Consider the following 20550-nt stretch of genomic DNA (forward strand, 5'->3'; position numbering starts at 1 on the left):
TTTTTAAATACAAACCTTTACCACAAAAGGGCTACAGAGCTTTGACTAAACCTTTGGCCTGTCTGAAGCATCAAGCTTCCAATATTCAGCTAGTGCATATTGTAGCTAGAGCATTTTTGAAGATACTTCTGGTGGTCCTGGGTGTTAAAAATGGAGTTTGTTATAAAGGGAAAACCAGTAACTCACCTGTCCCATCAGGGAACTTCTGAATGAAGGTGGGCAGCATTTTCAGTGTGGCAGTACTGTGCGTCTCTGTCTTCAGCCCAAGCTTCATTTCATTCTTCATTATTTGCATAATTTTCAGCAATTGCTCCCGGCTGAGCTGCAGCGGTGCCAACGTCTTGTCCTGGTATTTACGTTGATTCACGAGCCTGTAGGCTACTGCAGTCACCATTGCAGCTCCTTTCCCCGTGCCTGTATCAACCAGAAGGAAACGCACGTCACATCCAGGAGCCAGCTGTCGAACCAGTCGGTGCAAGTTTTTTGGGTACCTATTGCAGAACATCACAATGTTAATTCCTAAAGTGTGTCCAATAATTCAGCAAAACCAAGCTACGCTTGACAGAATATCATCCATGTAATCCTAAATCCCGACTATTTGCTGTACATTTACTGTATTGTAGTAAAATAGATTCAACAGTGTACATTTAGGGGAAAAAAACATCAAACAGGTGAAAAGGAGAGTATAACTGGTTGTGTCAGAGCAGTTGTTTGACCAGAAGTGTGGCAGTCCTAGGGAAACATTCCCCAAGGAAGCAAAGATGCTCCAGCAATGGAGCAGTGCTCCAGTAAGGTAAATGGATCTCAAGAACAGAACAGTATTATTAGGGAGAACATGGTACTCCAAGGAGGGAATTATAAGCCGAAGAAGGAATTGTAATCCAACACGGAGGATATTGTGGAAAAAGGAACGGATTCCCACTGGATGAAAATTTTCACAACAAAAAGTCTGTTGGAACATTATATCCAACAGGGATTGTGACATTATATTACAGTTGTATAAGTCAGTGGTGCGGCTTCACTTGGAGTACTGTATACGGATTTGGACACCATATCACAGGATCTGAAAAAGCTGCAGGAAGTTCTAACCTCAGCCACCTTCATCAAGCATCCAGCACACCTTCAAAAGGCATGCCTCAAAAAGGACTCCCATCACCCAGAATATGCCCACTTCATACCATCAAGGGGGAGACACAGGAGCCTGAAGACACACACTCAATGTTTCAGGAACAGCTTCTTCCTCTATGCCATCAGATTTCTAAATGGACAATGAACCCATGAACACTTCCTCAGTAATTTTCACTCTCTTTTTTGGACTCACTTACTTTTGATATCTACATATTGTAATTTATAGCTTTTATTATGTATTGCATTGTTCTGCTGCAGCAAAGCAACAAATTTCACGACACATGCTGGTGATATTAAAACTTATTCTGATTCCGAAAGACATGGTTAAAGTGGAAAGAGCGCAGACAAGATTTACCAAGACATTGCCGGAATTAGAGGGCCCGAGTTATAGGGAGAGGATGGACAGGTTAGTTCTTCATTTCTTTGGGACTAGCAGAGTGAGCACTACAGTCAGCATGGACTCATTGGGCTGAAAGGCCTGATACTGTTCTAACTCTCCAAGTGTTAAACAGTGCAGATAACAGTATCCCAGCCAGGAGACAAAGTGATAAAGCTGTACCCAGAGGCGGGAAACACAATGGGTGGTAGGTGGAAGTTGGGGGAAGAGGAAGAAAGTTGCCCTGAAGCAGTAACTGGCCCAGTTCTTTGGACAGTGCCCTTCATTGCTAAGGGTAAGAGCAATGCAGTTTGGAGAGAAGACCACATTCAGGTACAGAATGCCCCAGAATTACAGGAATAGGACCCGCTCTCAGGGCCTCATGACCGGCTGCTTTTTCATATCACAAGGACAAGGTCTGGAAGATGAATGCGCCTCCACGGTTCCGAATTTTTGTGACTCTGGAGACTTGCTGATTCTAGATCGGTGCCTCTGACTGAAGCATCGCAGGAGAACACAGAACATTGGGAGCAGCGGGTTATCTGCCAGGGGTTGTGTCCGGAGAGGTGCGACTCTCTGATGCCGACTCTCTGGGCACAGAGCATGGACTTTTAACATTGTAAATCAGTGAGTTGTTTTGTTATGCCTCCCCTCTCGCTGTGAAACAGGGACACCTCTTTTCTCCTTATTAGGGAGAGAGAGAGCCTGTGGTATGTCAGATTACTGGGCAAACAAGTAATTCTTGGGGTACTGCAAGTCTGTGTTTTCATTGATGCTTTGCTGCACGCTTGAGTGCTCAGTGGGGAGCACCGAACTTTTTTTTTGCTGGTGGGGGAGGGAGTGGATCATTGCTTTGCTGCTGCTTGTGCCTGGGAGTTTGGGCGGGGGCTTTGGGGTTCTAATGTTATAACTGCCATTCATTCTTTGGGGCACTTCTCTGCTTTCATAGATGTCTGGGAAGAGAAAGAATTTCAGGGTGTATATTGTATACATTTCTCTGAAATTAAATGTATCCATTGAAACCTATTGAAAGGTACAGTGCCAGCTGCATATGGACCTATGCCCTGGAGAGAGGACACCTATAGCTGCGGTGTATTTTATACTTCAGTAATGTTTGAGTAACATTGTAAATATACTCTTTAATTAACCATTGTGTTATACCTGCAGTCCCCTCCTTTGTGAGAATCGCAAGATCACTATTGATTTGGGCCAGGAGACCCAGGAAACGAGAGAGACGTGCGGAATGTCTCGTTCCCCCGGCGATATAAAGCTATGGGACACGGCCATTGTCTCTTGAAGACGAACTTGTGGATTGCAATACTGTGCTACGTGGAAACCCTCAGGCAAAGTGGGCTGGTTGAGAGAGGGATTGCATCACCCCCAACCTGATTGACATCTCCGACCCTGTGAGTCAGGATAAAAGAGGGTCTGTGGGAACAGCCCCTCAGACGCACCAGAAGAAACGCTAGCGATCCCGTAATAGCGGAAGCCATTGGGAGGCCACGTGCATTCGGTTCCATTTGCCCGGAACCGGTGGCTTTTAACCACGGAAAAACAGCTTTTAGCTAACAACAGGAAAACCAACTCCCCACAACTCGAAGGATTGGCATCATAAAAGAACTGGGCAAGTTTAACCCGTCTCTCTCTCTCAAACCCAAAACGCTGCAGCTTGAACGAACTAACAGTGACTTTTATATTTCCATTGGACAATACATTATCCCCTAGACAATGATAGAGCTATTTCTTATTGATTATTATTATACCCACGCTTTTAGATTTAGTATTGACGACGTATATTATCTGTATGTTTGCATTGATCTTATTTTTGTGCCCCTTTATCAATAAATTCTGTTAAAAATAGTACCATCAGACTTCAACGGACCTCTCTATCTTTGCTGGTAAGTGACCCAGTTACAGGGTTTTGTAACAATTGTTTGTTTACATAATTCAATATGGGTTAAATGTAAAAAGTATGTGAATGGCATACATCATTATGCCATCATGTCATATGTGGATGCCTCACTAAAGAAAAAGTAAAACTAAGTAGACACACATCTCGTGGCTCCCGTGTTTTTCTTTTGATTAGTTTCTGGAGTTACAAAACATAACAGTGATGATGAAGCAGTTTTAAAAATGAATCCCAGATGATCACCTACTTGTTGAAGCACAGCACATTTTTTTTCTTTTCAAGGGGAGAGATGGTTGAGTTTTTTTTAAAAAAGCAGAGAAAGGACGAAATTCACTGGTTCATAAACAGTGAGTACTGATTGATAATAATAATAATAAAGAAATAAATAAAGCAGAAATGGCTGGCTACATCAGAAAGATAGACACATTCAATTGCACAACAGATAACTGGATGATGTATACTGAACGAATTGAGTGTAATTTGAAGCAAATGAAATAGCCAATGCAAAACAAGTGCCAGTGTTCCTGAGTATAAGTGGAAAAGCATAGTTTGCTTAGAAAATTGACTGCTCCAACAAAGACAGTTGAAATGAGCTTTGCTGATATCATGAAAGAACCTTAGCAATGAAAGCAGGAAGATTTAGAACTGAAGCCATTGTTGATTGCACAACACTTTAGGTTTCACAAGCGGAATCAGAAGGAAGGGGAGTCCAGTTCAGCTTATGCAGCTGCATTGAAGAAATTGTCTGAGCATTGTCAGGTCAATGATGAGCTTAATAATGCACTGAGTGTTCATTTAGTTTGTGGAACCTTCGAAGAAAGCATTCAAAAATGGCACCTAACTGAAGCACAATTTACATTTACAAGAGCAGTTGAGATCTCTATATCAATGGAAACAAAAGTCAGAGAAGCAATTGAATTGCAGTCAGGAATGAAAGTGAGCATGAACAAAATGACAATATCTAAACAGAAACCTACCTGACCAAAACAAAATTGTGTTACCATTGTGGCTGGGCTCACATGCACCAGACCAATGCAGGTTGAAAGGCTAAATTTATGGAAAATGTAATTAAGTAGGACACATACAAACAGCATGTCAGACAGGGAAGAGAAAAAGCCAAGCTGTAGTTTCAAAAAGAGCACTACTCTGCATGATGTTGATTTAAAATCTGATAATGATGAGACTGGCACCGGACTGAGTAGCCTTGAGATTTACAAGGTGAAAACTAACAGGAGACAAGTAACGTGGCTTACACCAGAAGGGAACAGCAAATTAATTAAAATGGAAGTGGACATTGGGTTGGCTGTTTCAGTCATTCCAGAAAATGAGTTTGAACAGCACTTCAAAGACACCGAACTGAAGCCTGCAGATATCCAACTAAGAACTTATATTAGAGAAAGGATAACTCCTGTGGGAACGGCATTCGCAAACAGTGAAGCAACAACCGACAAGTTACATTGGGCTTATACATGTTAAAAACAGAACGGCCAGTATTGTGGGGCTGTGATTGGCTGAGACAACTGAATGGGACAATTTAAAATTGACTATGCAATACTTTACATATTTGAGTTTACATGCATTCTATATTGAGTTGGAGTTTATATCTAAACAGGGAGGAGTGTAGTGTATTTAATATTTAAGTAATATATTGAATATACTGTTTTATTAAGCATTTTTTACTTACATAATTCATTATATGTAAGAAGTATGTGAATGGCATACGTTATTATGCCACGTCACATCTGAGCTCCTTACTAAAGAAAAATGAAAGTAAAGCTAAGTAGACACATATCCGAGCACCCCCCCCCCCACCCGCCACCCAACTCCAGTGTTTTTTTCAACTAGTTTCTAGAGTTATAAATTATAATGGTACCCAGGTCAAGGAACAATGCACTAGCAATAGTAGCTATTCCTGAAGGAGAGGTACCACATGCCATAGAGTCACCACCTTCAAAAGCCTCATTGATATGGGAAAAATAACTTACTTGGAAGATATATGGAAATGATACACAAAATCTGAAGTCAACTTACTGTGGAACAGTTCTGTACACTGTCCCATCAATTCCAACAGTCGTTCTGAGTCGTTTTATCTTCCTAGTGTTTTTCAAATGTATCAAAATGGTAGCCAGTGCGGCTGCACAAAGACTGATTGAACGAGACATTACAATGAAACAGATGTGTTGCAAAGCCTTGCAGTTTGCTTCAGAAGGCTGAAGATCCAGGTCCATCAGTATCTGCATAGAGTTCTCCATCCCAGAATTAGAGCTAAAAGACAACACAAAAATAAGAAGGGTCACATCCTCTGGTGCTGTTTGTTGTGTAACAGTATGAACTACATTTAAGCATGAAACAAACTCCAGGATAGTCAGTTTTGCCTACTTGCCCAGTTAGCCCATAGTTGAAGTTTGTACTTGCTCATTCATGTTGTATGGATACAGTCGAAATAGATAAAACGGATTATGTAGGTGTACGCTCCATGCACAAATATGGTTCATTAATTTTTTTCCACATTGCACAGCAATGACACTCAAAATTTTTTCCTTCTAAATGCTCCAAAAGGTGAGAGTACAGATATTTCCATGAGTGTGCATCTCATAGCAGAGCCAGACCCATCACAAATCCTTGGTTACTGTAAATATACTATAGCCTTCAGCAGCTCCTTGCAGGCTTGGCGTGGGCAGTGACAACTTTCTTCTCTATGCTCCATAACACCTGGTCTCTCCCTTCAGGCTGTACAATATTAAAAGTCTCTTCATCAAGAGACTGAGTTCTAGTGACCACTATAAGAAGGCTGGAATGCTTTTCCATCTCTCTTGCCCCAAGGTGATGGGCATTCAAAAGTTGCTTACACAACTGAGTGGCTTACTAGGGCACTTCAAAACCAATCCCTTTCTTTATTTATGCATATGGACTTCACTAAAAATGTCAGCAACTTTTATTCATCCCTAAGTGACTATAAGACCCTCCTCATATTCTTGAACAGTCACGGCACTTCCCAGTACTGTTGATTTCCAGGATTCAGAGATGAAGAAGGAATGGTAATGGATTTCCAAGTCAAGAAGATGTTGAGGTTCAGGAGAACCTGTAGGTGGGGATACCAGAGCTGCTATACATTTTACAGCTCCTGCTTCAGAGTTGGGCGTAACTTGTTTCCACTCCTACTCTATGGGTTGTGAGGTGGCAGAGGAGACCAATGAGGCAACCCCAAACCGTGCCACAGATGAGGGAGGGGGTTCTTGACAAATTGGATGGATAGGCCATTCTGCCTTTTACGTTGCATTTTTCAGTGTTATAGGAAGAATGTGATTAAGCCAGAGAACACAGAAAGGAGTTACAAAGATGTTGCCAGGACGGGATAACATGAGTTATAAAGAGAGACTAGATAGGCTGGGACTACTTTCCTTGGAGTGAAGGGGGCTGTACATAGAACAGTACAGCACAGGAATAGGCCATTCAGCCCATATTGTTGTGTTGAACCAGCTAAAAAGCAAATCAAAAACACCCAACATTAATCCCTCTTACCTACACCATGTCCATATCCCTCCATCTTCCTTACATCCATGTGCCTACCCAAACATGTCTTAAAAACCTCTAATGCCTCTACCAGCATACCGGGTAGTGCATTCCAGATATCCACAACTCCAAATAAAAAAACTTACCCCTCATATCCCCCTTGAACCTACTCCCTCTGTGCTTCAATGCTTGGGAATCAGATACTCTCTGTCCACTCTATGTCTCTCATAGTCTTGTAAACCTCTACCAGATCTCCCCTCAGCATCCGACACTCCAGAGAAAACAACCCAAGTTTATCTAGCCTCTTGTGATAGCACATCCCCTCTAAACCAGGCAGCATCCTGGTAAACCTCTCTGAACCCTCTCTAAAACCTCAAAATCCTTCCTATGGTGGGGTGACCAGAACTGTACGCAATATTCCGGATGTGGCCGAACCAGAATGTTTATGAAGTTGTATTGTAAACTCCTGACTTTTGACTCAATGTCTCGATTAATAAAAGCACGCATTTCATAAGCTCTCTTAATCACCTTATGACCTGTACAGCCACTTTCAAGGGGCTATAAACTTGGATCCCAAGATCTCTCTGCTCAGCAACACTGTTAAGGACCTTGCCCTTAACAGCGTACTTTCTCCTTGCACTTGCCCTACTGCAGTGCAACATCTCACATTTATCTGGGTTAAACTTCATCTGCCATTTCTCAGCCCATATCTGCAACTGGACTATATCATGCTGTATCCCTTGCTAGTCTTCTACACTATCCACAACTCTACCAATCTTCGTAACACCTACAAATTTACTAACCCCAACCATCTACATTTTCTTCCAGGTCATTTATATAGCAGAGCTCCCAGCAGATATCCCTGTGGAACTCCACTAACTACAGACCTCCAGCTCAAATAAGTCCCTTGAACCACTATGTCTTTTATGCACAAACCAGCTCTAAATCCAAACAGCCAGTGGGCCATGGATTCCATGCATCTTAACCTTCTGGATTAACCTCCCCTGAGGGACTTTGTCAAACGCCTTACTAAAAGCCATGTAGACAACATCCACTGTCCTACCCTTACCAATCTCTCTTGTCACCTTGTCAAAAAACTCAGTCAAGTTGGTAAGTCAAGCACAAAGCCATGCTATCTCTCCCTAATTATGCCAATGCTCATATAATCCTATCCTGAACAATCTTCTACAGGAATTTCCCTACAACTGATGTGAGACTCACCAGTCTGTAGTTCCCAGCATTTTCCCTTGTTCCTTTCTTAAATAGAGATACAACATTAGCCACAGGCCAGTCCTCCAGGACCTCATCTGTGACTGGAGAAGACACAAAGATACTGGTCAAGGGTCCAGCAATCTTGTCTCTTGTCTCCTTCAATAACCTGGAGTAAATCCCATCAGGCTCTGGGGGCTTATTCACAATAATACTAGAAGGCCCAACTCTTCCTCTTCCTTGACCTCTAAACGCCTTTACGTATTCACACATTCAGCACTGATCTCCTGGTCCTCCATATTCTTTTCCTTGGTAAACACAGAAGCAAAATACACATTATGTACCTCGCTCACATTCTCTGCATCAATGCAAATGCTCCCCCCTTCATCCTTGAGTGGTCACACCCTCTCCCTAGTTATCCTTTTACTCTTGATGTATGTATAAAATGCCTTGAGATTCACCTTAATTCTACCTGCTAAGAACTTTTCACGGTCCCTCCTGGCTTTCCTAATCCTCTTCTTTAGTTCCTTTCTGGCTTCTTTATATTCTTCATGTGTTCCGTTTGATCCTGACTTCTGAAGCTTTACCTACTTTTCCTTTTTCTTCTTGACTAAATTCATCACCTCTTTGGACATCCAAGGTTCTCTTATCTTTCCATCCCTGTCTTTTCTTCTAACAGGAACATACCTTTCCTGTACTCTGTGCAATTGATCTTTAAACACTCTCCACGTGTCTGATGTGGACTTGCCAGAGAAAAGGTGTTCCCAACTTCTTAGTTCCTGCTGAATGCCCTCATAATTTGCTCTGCTCCAATTTAAAACTCTCCCTCAAGGAGCATACCTATCTTTATCTATAGTTATTCTGAAAGTTAAGGAGTTGTTGTAACCGTTCCCTAACTGTTCACCCTCTGAAAGGTCAGTCACCTGGCCAGCCTCCTTACCCATCACCAGATCCAGTACCGCCCCTCCTCTCATTAGACCATCCACATATTGATTTAAGAAACCTTCCTGGATATACTTAACAAATTCTACCCCATCTGAACCTTTTACACAAAGAAGGTCCAAGTTTATATTAGGGAAGTTTGAATTCCCCATGACAACAACATTTCCTTAATCTGATTGCATATCTGTTCCTCTCCCGGTGACTATAAAGGGGTCTGCAGTACAATCCCATCCCATCAGTGTGATTGCACCCTCCCTATTCCTGAGTTCTACCCAAATGGACTCAGTGTCTGACCCCTCCATTATGTCTCCCCTGAGTGCATCTGTGATATTGTCCCTGATTGGTAGTGTAACTCCATCCCCTCATTTACCTCCTTCTCTATCTTTTCTAAAACTTCAAATACTTGGTACATTAATCACCCATTCCTGCCCCTCTTTTGACCAAGTTTCAGTAATGGCTCCAACATTGTAGTTCCTTTCTCTAAGCTCATTACTCCTACCCATAATAATCTTAGAATTAAACTATAAACACTCCAAACTATTCAACACATCATACCTGTCATTTCAATTTTGCCTTTCAACACTTTCCCTGACAACTACCTTCTGGTCTGATCCTTCCCTATATAATCTGGGGTTCTGGTTCCCAGCCCCCTGCAAAACTAGTTTAAACTCTCCCGAGTAGCATCAGCAACCCCCCAGGCCAGGGTATTGGTTCCCCTCCAGTTCAGGGGCAAATCGTCCCTCTTGTACAGGTCGCCCCTTCCCCAGAAAAGGTTCCAATGATCCAAGAACTTGAAACCCTGTCCCCTGCACCATCTCCCCAGCCACTCAGTCATCTGCATTATCACCTCATTCCTATCGGCATTAGCCCTTGGCATCAGGAGTAATCCAGAGATTATAACCTTGGAGGCCCTTCTCTTCAGCCTCTTTCCTAACTCTATATACTCACTGTGTGGGACCTCTTCCCCTTTTCTGCCTATGTCTTTGATGCTGATATGCACCATGACCTCTAGCTGCTCCCCCTCCCTCTTGAGAATATCCTGCAGCCGCTCTGATACATCATGGACTCCAGCACCTGGGAGGTAACACACCATCCTGGTGTCTTTTCTGTAGCCACAGAATCTCCTTTTTGTCCACCTAACAATCGGGTCCCCTATAATACCACACTGCCTGATTTTATCCTTCCCTGTCAAGGCTTAGATTTGGCTACAGTGCCACCAGTGTGGCTGCTGCTGCCGTGATCTGACGGGTCATCCTCCCTAGCGGTATCCACAGGGGTATACTTGTTGCAGAGGGGAATGGCCATAAGGGAACCCTGCACTGATTTCTTAACCCCCTTACCTCTCCTGGTGGTCACCCATCTTGTTTATAAAATCACGAGGAACCCAAAACCAGTGCACATAGGTTTAAGGAGGGAGGAGAAAGAGTTAAAGATATATGGAATGAGTTGCCAGGAGAAGTGGATACAATTATCCACTTTTATCAAGGCTTTTGGACAGTACTATGGATAGGAAAGGTTCGGAGACATTTGGGCAAAACACAGGCAAATTGGAACAGCTCAGTTAATCAGCTTAAAGCGCATAGATATTTGGGCTTGATGACTCCAGAGGGACCTTAGAGCACAAGTCTGTAGATCATTGACAGTTGAAGCACGTGTAAGTCATGCAAGATATTGAATTAGAATCAGAATCAGGTTTAATGTCACTGGCACGTGTTGCGAGATTTGTTGTTTTGCTGCGGAGGCTATTACAATATATAACAAAACCATATATCACCTACCACACCACCAGCCTCCGTGTCCAGCACATAATTCTCCGTAACTTCCACCACTTCCGAAAGGAACCTACCACCAAGCACTCCCTCCCCCCCCCAACTTTCTGCTTTCCACAGGAATCGCTCCCTGTGCGACTCCCTTGTCCATCTGTTCCTCCCCACCGATATCCCTCCTGACACTTACCCTTGCAAGTGGAACAAGTGCTACACCTGCCCACACCTCCTCCCTCACTACCATTCAGGGCTCCAAACAATTCTTCCAGGTGAGGTGACACTTCACCTGTGAGTCTATTGGAGTCATACACTGTGTTTGATGCTCCTGATGTGGCTTCCTCTACAGGAAGCACAGCCAGTCAATTGGACTTTGAGAATAAGAGGTCAGTTATTTAAAACAGAGTTGAGGAAGAGCTTCTTCTCCCAGAGAGTTGTGCAGGTGTGGAATGCACTACCTCGGAAGACGGTGGAGGCCAATTCTCTGGATGCTTTCAAGAAGGAGCTAGATAGATATCTGATGGATAGGGGAATCAAGGGATATGGGGACAAGGCAGGGACTGGGTATTGATAGTGAATGATCAGCCATGATCTCAGAATGGCGGTGCAGACTCGAGGGGCCGAATGGTCTACTTCTGCACCTATTGTCTATTGTCTATTGACTTTCTAAAGTGTGAGTATGAGTTGGCATTGTAAGCATTCTTGATGGCATTATAACAGTGGTCAAGTGTGTTGACGCCTCTGGTTCCACAGGTACGTTGGTAGTAGTTGCTCAGAGACTTCAAGCTGGGCTGGTTGAAATTTCCTGCAGTGATAGGGAAGGAGTCAGAAAACACAGTTTCATGGCCACTCATTGCATTGCTCAGCTTGTCCAGTGCCTGCCTGACGTTGGCCTGAGGTGGACCGTACCCTGCCACCAAGATAATGACGGAAAACTCTCGGCAGTTAAAACGGACATCATTTGACTATGAGATGTTCCAGGTTGGCTGAGCAGGACTGAGAGAATGGAGACATTTGTGCACCACATGAGTTAGTCATAAAGCATACTCCATTTCCTCTGCCTTTAAAAGAGTGAGCTGCCCTGCCTGTGTGGAAAATGGTGAAGCCATTGCACTGCGTGTGAAATGACAGGGAATAGTCGTTCTTCCATGAAGCAAAGTACACAGCAGTCCCTGATGTCCCTCTGGTGCAGCAATCTTGCTCTAAAGCTTTTATTTTTATTTTCCAGAGACTGTAAATTTGCCAGCGGGATGGTTGGGAGTGGAAGTCTAAGGCTTCTGTGTTTCAATTGTATATCTACAATTCACTAGTAGGGCACTGGAGACATTTTAGAGATTTATAAAACCTTGGTCCTGGTAAGCATGCTGTTGGAAGGATGTGAGTGCTAGACAGGATGCAGAGGGGATTTCACATTGTGCCCACTGCTATGTTAACGTTTGAATTCATGGCCTGAGACAGTTAGTTCAGCCCGCTGGATTTCTGGTCCAGTAACTTCACAACTCTGACCTCTGTACATCTTCAAAGCTACAACCCCACCTCAACACCCAAACCAACACCCCCACCCCCAGACCCCTCTCCACCTCTCCCATCTGCTGAATACGAGCGTCAGATTCTTACTTCACAACTGCAGTCAGATGTTGGATGCCGAACGATCCTTTGGTGAGGAGCTTCGCTGAAGCCGTCCCACTGAACAGTGTATGACTCTTAGTTAGTCTGACCAAGATGAGTCTTACCAGTTCTCCCAGGTACATAGCAGAAATCATTTTCTCAAACCTGAAAGGCCAGAAGAAATCAAGTTTTAAGAAGGTTTCATACCAAATTCATTTTATTGAATAGTTTTTCCCTCCTCTCATCAGTTTATAAGATACAATCCAAGGTGCCAATGAGAAAAGCAAGTTATTTGTCATGGATAAAATGGGGATCTGAGAACTGATTGCTTTCAGGGAGATGAATCAACCACTCAGCGTGCTCACACATACAGACTGAGGACTCAGGCATTGATCTGCAGAGCTGATATGTGCACAATGACCCACAGCAACAGCCTGTGAGGGACAGGCTAGCTAACCATACTGTAATTGGCTGTGTGCATATCCATGGGATCTGGTCTTGTGAGTGACTGGCACATGATGATACTAGCGAAGGCCGAATGAGGCCACAAAGGCACCTTGCAGTCGGGAGGCTTTCATTTGGCTGCTGTTTTCCAGCTCCGATGACGCTTATCGTAAGGGTTTCAGAAGCCGCAGCACAGAAGGCCGAGAAGGCTTGCCTCCTTTTCAGATACAACTTTGAATATCTTGGTGGATATGACTAAGGTTTGGGCCCATACTGCAGCACGCTGAGTGGTGGCACAGTAGCTAGAGCAACGCTTTTATAGGACCAGCGATCACTGATCTTGGGCCAGTACCTGACGCTGTCTGTAAGGAGTTTGCACGCTGTCCCCGCGAACGTGTGGGTTTCCTCCCACCTTCCAAAGCGTGTGCGATTAGGACGAGAGTCAGTGAGTTGTGGGCAAGCTAAAGATTAGATCAGCTTTACTCGTCACGTGTACATCGAAACCCAGGGTGAACTGCATCGTTTGCGTCAGATCAAATCAGTGAGCATTGTGCTGGGGGTGGGGGCAGCCTGAGAGTGTCGCTGAGCATCAACGTAGCGGCTTCCTAACCCCAACCTGTACGTGGCTGGAACGTGCGAGGAAACCGGAGCACCCGCAGGAAACACAAACGGGTCACGGGAAAAACATACGAGCTCCTTACAGCCAGCGGCAGAACTTGATCCCCAAGCGCCGGTCACTGGCACTGCAAAGTGATTGCATTAACCACTTCACTACTGTGCTACCCACACTGCGCCGGAGCATGGCAACTCTTCGGGCTGCCCGCAACACAATCCTTGGGCTGTGCTGGTCATTGACATAACAGTCGCATCTCACTGCATGCTTCGATGTGCGTGTGGCAAATAAAGTTATTCTTTAATCTTTAGTAGGTATTCAATGTGAAGAAGGTGAAGAACCTTTAACCAGTATATGGAAAGGCACTCATGAATCAACTGTCTTTGCTCTTGCAATAGAAATTGGCACAACAGCAGCAGACCAGCAAGCTCGTGTCAGTGGACTTAGAAACCTCGAGTTATGAGAGCTGCACAGTATTTGCATCTGTTACTTAAATTGGGAATTTGTTGTGCCTTGTAAAAGTATTCAGCTCACAATCCTTTGGTCACATCACATAAATGAGTATTACAACTAGAGACTCTGATCAATTTAATTGAGAATTTTTATTTGTGAATCACATGCTCCTTTTTGCACAATAGAACACCCCCCCCCAAAAAAAAGAGAAAACTGTAAAGCATGAAGAACTGAAAATACAAAAATTGAGATGTTAGCACTTAATATATTCATCTTCCTTTGCTCAGTATGTGTTGAACCACTTCTCACAGCTACTACAGACAGTAGTCTTTTTGGACAAGTCTCTATTGGCTTTAACACAATGTGACAGAGCAAGATTTGTCTGTTCTTCCTTGCAAAATTGCTCAAGTTGTGCCAGGTTGGTTGGGGAGTCGCAGTGGACAATAATCTTGAGGTTCTTTCAGAGTTGTTCGATTGGGTTAAGGTCAGAGGTCAGGACTCTAACTGGGCCATTCAAGGACATCAATTTTCTTCATTTGAAGCCGCTCCATGGTTGTTTTGGCATTGTGCTTTGGGCCATTATCCTGCTGAAAGAGGAACTTCTTCCCCAGTTTAAGCTTTCTGGCAGAGGCTAGCAGGTTTTTATCCAGAATCACTCTGCATTAGCAGCACTCATCTTTCCATCAATACTGACCAGATTTCCAGTCCCTGCTGCTGAAAAGCATCCACATAGCTTGATACTACCTACACCATATTTTACAGTAGGGATGGTGTTACCTGGCTGAGGCACAGTATTAGATTTACGTTAAACGTATCGCTCATGTTGAGGCCCAAAAGTTCCACTTTAGTCTCATCCAACAACAGGCTCTTTTTCCACATCTTCAAAGTGATTCTTTGCAAAGTATTTATGGGCAGGATATACTTTTGTTTTTTTAGCCAGGGCTTCTTCCTTGCCACTTTGCCATAAACGCTTTTTGTGCAAGGCCTTAGAGATTGTGGAACTGTGACCTTCATCTCCATTTGCAGCCACTGAATTCTGCAGCTCACTCAGAGTGACTGTTGGAGTCACAGTAGCCTGTCTTGCACGTGCCATTCTTCTCCGGGTACTAAGGTTAGAGGGACAGTTTGACCTAGGCAGTATGGCTGTGGTTTCATATTTTTTTACTTTTGCTTGATGGACTGCACTGAACTCTGAGGTATGTTCAGTGCCTTCAAGATGGTCTTCTACTCTTCCCCAGATTTCTGCTTCTATTATCATTTCCATGACTTGCCTTGAATGCTCTTGTGTCTTTATCTTGCTTGGTCTTTTGAAAATCTACCATCCTGTTGGACCTTTCAGAGAGAAGGTGGATTTATTCAGCTATTGTCCAATTCTCTACATTAACAAATTGGGTGAGTTGGTAATATACGGTATTGCAAGCTTGGAAAGTTAGTGCGTTAATATCAAAGAAGAGGAATACTCTTTCAGCCTCATAATGTTGTTTTTTAATTTTTAGTGAATTGTTGACAGGTTTTGGAATATCTCTTTAGATTTGACATGATGCACAATGTTTTGTAGATTAGCTCAGATAATCCTACTTCAATCTATCTTAAATGAGGCAGTAACATGTGAAAGTAGCTGTGGGGGGGCTGAATACCTTTTCAAGGCATTGCATGTATGCGCACCTGACCTCTGGACCCGTCGATAACCCATGGCCTTATTGCCCTCAAGGGATTAACTTGTCTAGCTTAGGTCAGGGCTCACCTACAGTTTCTGGGGAAAGACCACAAATAAGTTGTGATCCACCAGATCAGTTTTGGAGCTGCAGAAAACTACCGAGCCATAGAAAAGTACAGCACAGAAACAGGCCCTTCAGCCCATCTAGTCTTCTCCAAACCATTTAAACTGCCCACTTCCATCGGCCTGCGCCCGGACCGTAGCCCTCCATGCCTCTATCATCCATGTACCTATCCAAACTTCTTTTCACCATTGAAATTGAGCTTGCATTCACCACCTGCACTAGCAGCTTGTTCCACATGCTCAAGACCCTTAGAGTGAAGAAGATTCCCCTCATGTTCCCCTTAAACTTTTCACCTTTCACCCTTAACTCATGACCTCTAGATGTAGTCCCACCTGATCTCAAGGGGAAAAGCCTGCTGGCATTTATCCTACATATACCCCTCATAAATTTGTATCAAATCTCCCCTCAATCTGCTGCATTCCAAGGAATAAAGTCCTAACCTATTCAATCTTTCCTTATAACTCAGATCCTTCAGAACCAGCAACATTCTTGTAAATTTTCTCTGTACTCTTTCAACCTTATTTACATTTTTCCTGTGAGATAAGGTGAGAGAGGGAAAAAGGGATGGGAAATGGAGAACCAAATACAGTAGGTGACCCCAGCAGACTCACAGGTGAAGTGTCACCTCACCTGGAAGGACTGCTTAGAGGATGGTAGTGAGGGAGGAGGTGTAGGGAAAGCAGAACAAGTGCTATACCTACCCTACACCTCCTCCCTCACTACCATCCAGGGTCCTCTCTCATTTCATATAACCAATCAAGTTCTCAGCTCTTTACTTCATCCCTCCCCCTCCAGGTTTCACCCATCTCCTGGTTGTCCCTATCTCCCCTCCCTCCACCTTTTAAGTCTACTCCTCAGCTTTTTTTCTCCAGTCCTGCTGAAGGGTTTCAGCCCAAAACATCAACTACACTCTTTTCCATAGACGCTGCTTGGCATGCTGAGTTCCTCCAGCATTTTGTGTGTGTTAACAATGGGCACAGCACCAATCCCTGCAGCACTCCACTAGTCACAGGCCTCCAGTCAGAGAGGCAACCATCTACTACCACTCTCTGGCTTCTCCCATAGAACCAATGCATAATCCAATTTTCTACCTGATCTTGAATTCTCACTGAGTGAACCTTCTTGACCATTCTCCATGCAGAAACTTGTCAGGGTCCAAAGGAATAACTTGTCAGGCTTGGGGGATTTATCATCACTATTTTGCCCTAAGACAGCAAACATCTCCTCCTCTGTAATCTGTACGGGTCCATGGCTTCACTGTTGGGTTTGTCTCACTTCTATAGACTCTATGTCTGTCTTCTGAGTAAAAAGAAGATTTCCCCCATTTAAGATTTCCCCATCTCTTTTGGCTCCACTCATAGATTACCATTCTGATCTTCCAGAGGACCAATTTTGTCTCTTGCAATACTTTTGCTCCTAACATACCTGTAGAATCCCTTAGGATTCTCCTTCACCTTTTCTGCTAGAGCAACCTCAAGCTTTCTTTTAGCCCTCCTGATTTCTTTCTTAAGTGTTTTCTTGCATTTCTTTTACTCCATGAGCACCTCATTTGTTCCTACCTATCTATACTTGCTATGCACCTCCTTTTCTTTTCCTCAACTAGGGCCTCAATATCTCAAGAAAACTAAGGTTCCTTAAGTCTGTTATCTTTACCTGTTATTCTGACAGGCACATACAAGCATTATACTCTCAAACTTTCACTTCTGAAAACACTCTCAAACTACACTTTTGCCAGAACACAGCCTGATCCTTTCTGTTACCATAAAAATTGATCTTTTTTCAATTTTCAGGCAGCAGAGTAGCATAGTGGTTAGTACAGCGCCTTACAGAACAGGAGACCCTGGTTCGATACCCGCTGCTGCCTGTCGGGAGTTTGCACGTTCTCCCTGTGACCACGTGGGTTTCCTCCCACAGTCCAAAGACGTACCAGTTGGTAGGTTAATTGGTCATTACAAATTTTCCTGTGATTAGGCCAGGATTAAATCCGTGGGATTGCTATGTGGTGTAGCTTGAAGTGCCGGAAAGGCCTATCCTGCGCTGTAGCTCAATAAAATAGAATAAAGAATCCACATACCAGACTTACCATTTTCCTTAGTTACTGTGAAACTAATGGCATCATGATCAGTAAATGCAAGGTGTCCCGTACACAAACTTCTGTCACTTGCCCTGTCTCATTCCCTAATAGCAGATCAAGTATCACACACTCTCTCGTTGGGACTTCTACTTACTGATTAAGGAAACTTTCCTGAACGCACTTGACAAACTCTATCCCATCTAGACCTTTTACAGTATGTGAGTCCCAGTCAATATGTGGGAAGTTAAAATCACCTACTATCACAACCTTGTTTCTGTATGCAACAGTCTGCGATCTCTCTACAAAATTGTTCTTTGAACTCCCTTGGATTGTTGAGTGGTCTATAATATCACCCCATTAATGTGGTCATACCTTTCTTATTGGTCAGTTCCAGCCATAACACCTCATTAGACATTCAACAGTCTTTTCTGACGGAGTACCGCTGTGACATTTTCCCTGACGAGTAACAACACCCCTCCCCCTTTAATCCCTCCCACTCTGTTGCATATAAAACAACAGAACCCTGGAATATTGAGCTGCCAGAGCTGCCCTTCCTGCGACCAGGTCTCACTAATGCCTAAGATATCATAATTCCATATGTTGATCCATGCCCTGAGCTCATACCCCTTTTCTACAAAACCTCCTGCATTGAAATATATGCAGCTCAGGACATTAGTCACAGCACGCTCAAACTTTTGATTCCCGACTTTGTCTTAACAACATCTGCTCTTGTGCTCTGGATCCCACTCCCCTGGATCTCTAGTTTAGGCCCACCCACCCTACCCCCAGCCCCTGCAGCCCTAGCAAACCTTCCTTCTAGGGTTATTAGGCCCTTCCAGTTCAAGTGCAAACTGTCTCTTCTGTAGAGATCCCACCTCTCCTGGAAGAGAGCCCAGAGATCCAAAACTCTGATGCTCGTCCTCCTACTGTATACCAAACTCCTTATCCACACATTAAACTGTATAATCTTCCTATTTCTGGCCTCACTAGCACATGGCATGGGTACCAATCCTTTGATCACCGCCTTGGAGGTCCTGCTCTATAACTCAGCACCTAACTCCCTGCCCTGAACTCACTTTGCAGAACCTCATCACTCATCCTACCCATGTCATTGGTACCTATCTGGACCATGACTTCTGGCCATTCACCTTCCCTCTTAAGACTGCTGAAGACTCAGACTATGTTCCAGATCCAGATACCCAGGAGGCAAAATATTATCTGAGAATCTCATTCTGATCCACAGAACCTCCTTCCTGTTCCACTAACAACCTCCCTATCACACAGTTCGCCTCTTCTCCCTCTTCCCTTCTGAGTCACAGAGCCTGACTCAGTGCCAGAGACCTGCCCGCTGTGACTTTCCTCTGCTAGGTCATCCCCAACCCCCACAACAGAATCCAAACCTGTTGCTGAGGGAAATGGCTGCAATATTTCTAATGAGATAGTTATCAGAACGAAGCACAAAGAAACCTTACAATTGTTTCCCCGGATTGAGAGAGTTAGCATCCAGCTCCAAATCAAATTCAGTCCTGATGTCATTCAATGAGCCGTCATCGCCGAACGCTCCCCACTCTGTGTTAATACACATGCGTCCGATGTTGCCCTCGACCGATTCTATGTTGCTCATTTCCTCCATGTAACAAGCATTAGTTCCAGTGCCTGGACATAACAAAAAAACAATTCAGAATTTCTCTTTGGCAAAGGAATGGAATGTTGAGAAACAGAAAAGGATTGCACTCTGCTTATTACCAATGACAACACCAACTTCACAGTACGGGTCATCAAATCCTCCGGACATCAGAGTTCCCACAGTGTCATTCACCAAAGCCAGCACATCCACGTCAAAGTCCTGATAAATCATAGAATTAAATACACAATGAAGCAACAGAATTGCAATTAATTCCCCTTTTTAGTAAATTACCCCATTGCGATTGTAAGCTCATCAGACACACTGGTGTTAAAAATGTTACAAATAGTGTCTTGTCCTATCAACTGTCTCAGAGTGGCTGCAGAGCAGCTTAAATATAGAATAACGTTATGTATAATGGCCCCAGTAGACAACTGTAATTCTTAGTCTACATTTCAGGCCAGAGATCCAATGCTGACTCATACTGGATTGTGCCACGCAGCCCATCAGATCTGTTCCAACATTCAACATCATGGTTTATCAGTTGTACACTCAACTCCGTTTTCCTCCCTACTGCTGGCAACAGTACACGGATCTGCCTATCTCAACCTTAAAAATATTCAATGGCCTTGCTTACCATGACTTGAGGAAGAGATTTCAAAGGAGGTGTATAGAGTGATGTATTTTTTTATAGAGGGAGGTGAGTGTCAGGAATGTTCTGCCAGGGGTGGTGTGGAAGCAAATACAATAGAGATGTCTAAGATGCTCTTACCTGGGAACATGAACATACAGAGGATTGGAGGGTGGAAGACATAAGACTTGAGAGCAGAAATTGGCCATTCGACTGACTTAGACCTACTTTATCATCTGCCACCAGGTACTTCAAAACCTCGTCCTTAATAATGGACTCTAAGATCTTCCCAACCACTGAAGTCAAGCTACAAATTCCCTCCTTCTGCCTCCCTCCCATCTTAAAGAGTGGAGTGACATTTGGAATTTTCTAGTCCTCCAGAACTATTCTAAGATCTAGTGATCCCTGAAAGATCATTACTGATGCCTCCACAATCTCTTCAGCCACTTCTTTCTTCCAAGTGACTTATCTACCTCCAGATG

General features: G+C 43.8%; 1 protein-coding gene across 2 annotated transcripts in view; it reads right to left on the bottom strand.

The window, feature by feature from the left end:
* The window catches only part of LOC132379435 (hexokinase HKDC1-like), a 139577-nt gene that overhangs the window by 78670 nt on the left and 40357 nt on the right, over window positions 1-20550 (bottom strand). Inside the window, exons 9-13 of one of the 2 annotated variants that reach the window (XM_059947295.1) lie at window positions 19560-19659; window positions 19286-19469; window positions 12458-12613; window positions 5445-5678; window positions 187-491 (exon numbers count right to left, since the gene is read on the bottom strand). In XM_059947295.1, the coding sequence (XP_059803278.1) occupies window positions 187-491; window positions 5445-5678; window positions 12458-12613; window positions 19286-19469; window positions 19560-19659 (979 nt within the window). Of the gene's footprint in view, window positions 1-186; window positions 492-5444; window positions 5679-12457; window positions 12614-19285; window positions 19470-19559; window positions 19660-20550 lie in introns of those variants that run through there. The other variant, XM_059947296.1, reaches the window with a different exon arrangement.

The sequence above is a fragment of the Hypanus sabinus genome, chromosome 22 (assembly GCF_030144855.1).
Source record: "Hypanus sabinus isolate sHypSab1 chromosome 22, sHypSab1.hap1, whole genome shotgun sequence".
Lineage (NCBI taxonomy): Eukaryota > Metazoa > Chordata > Chondrichthyes > Myliobatiformes > Dasyatidae > Hypanus > Hypanus sabinus.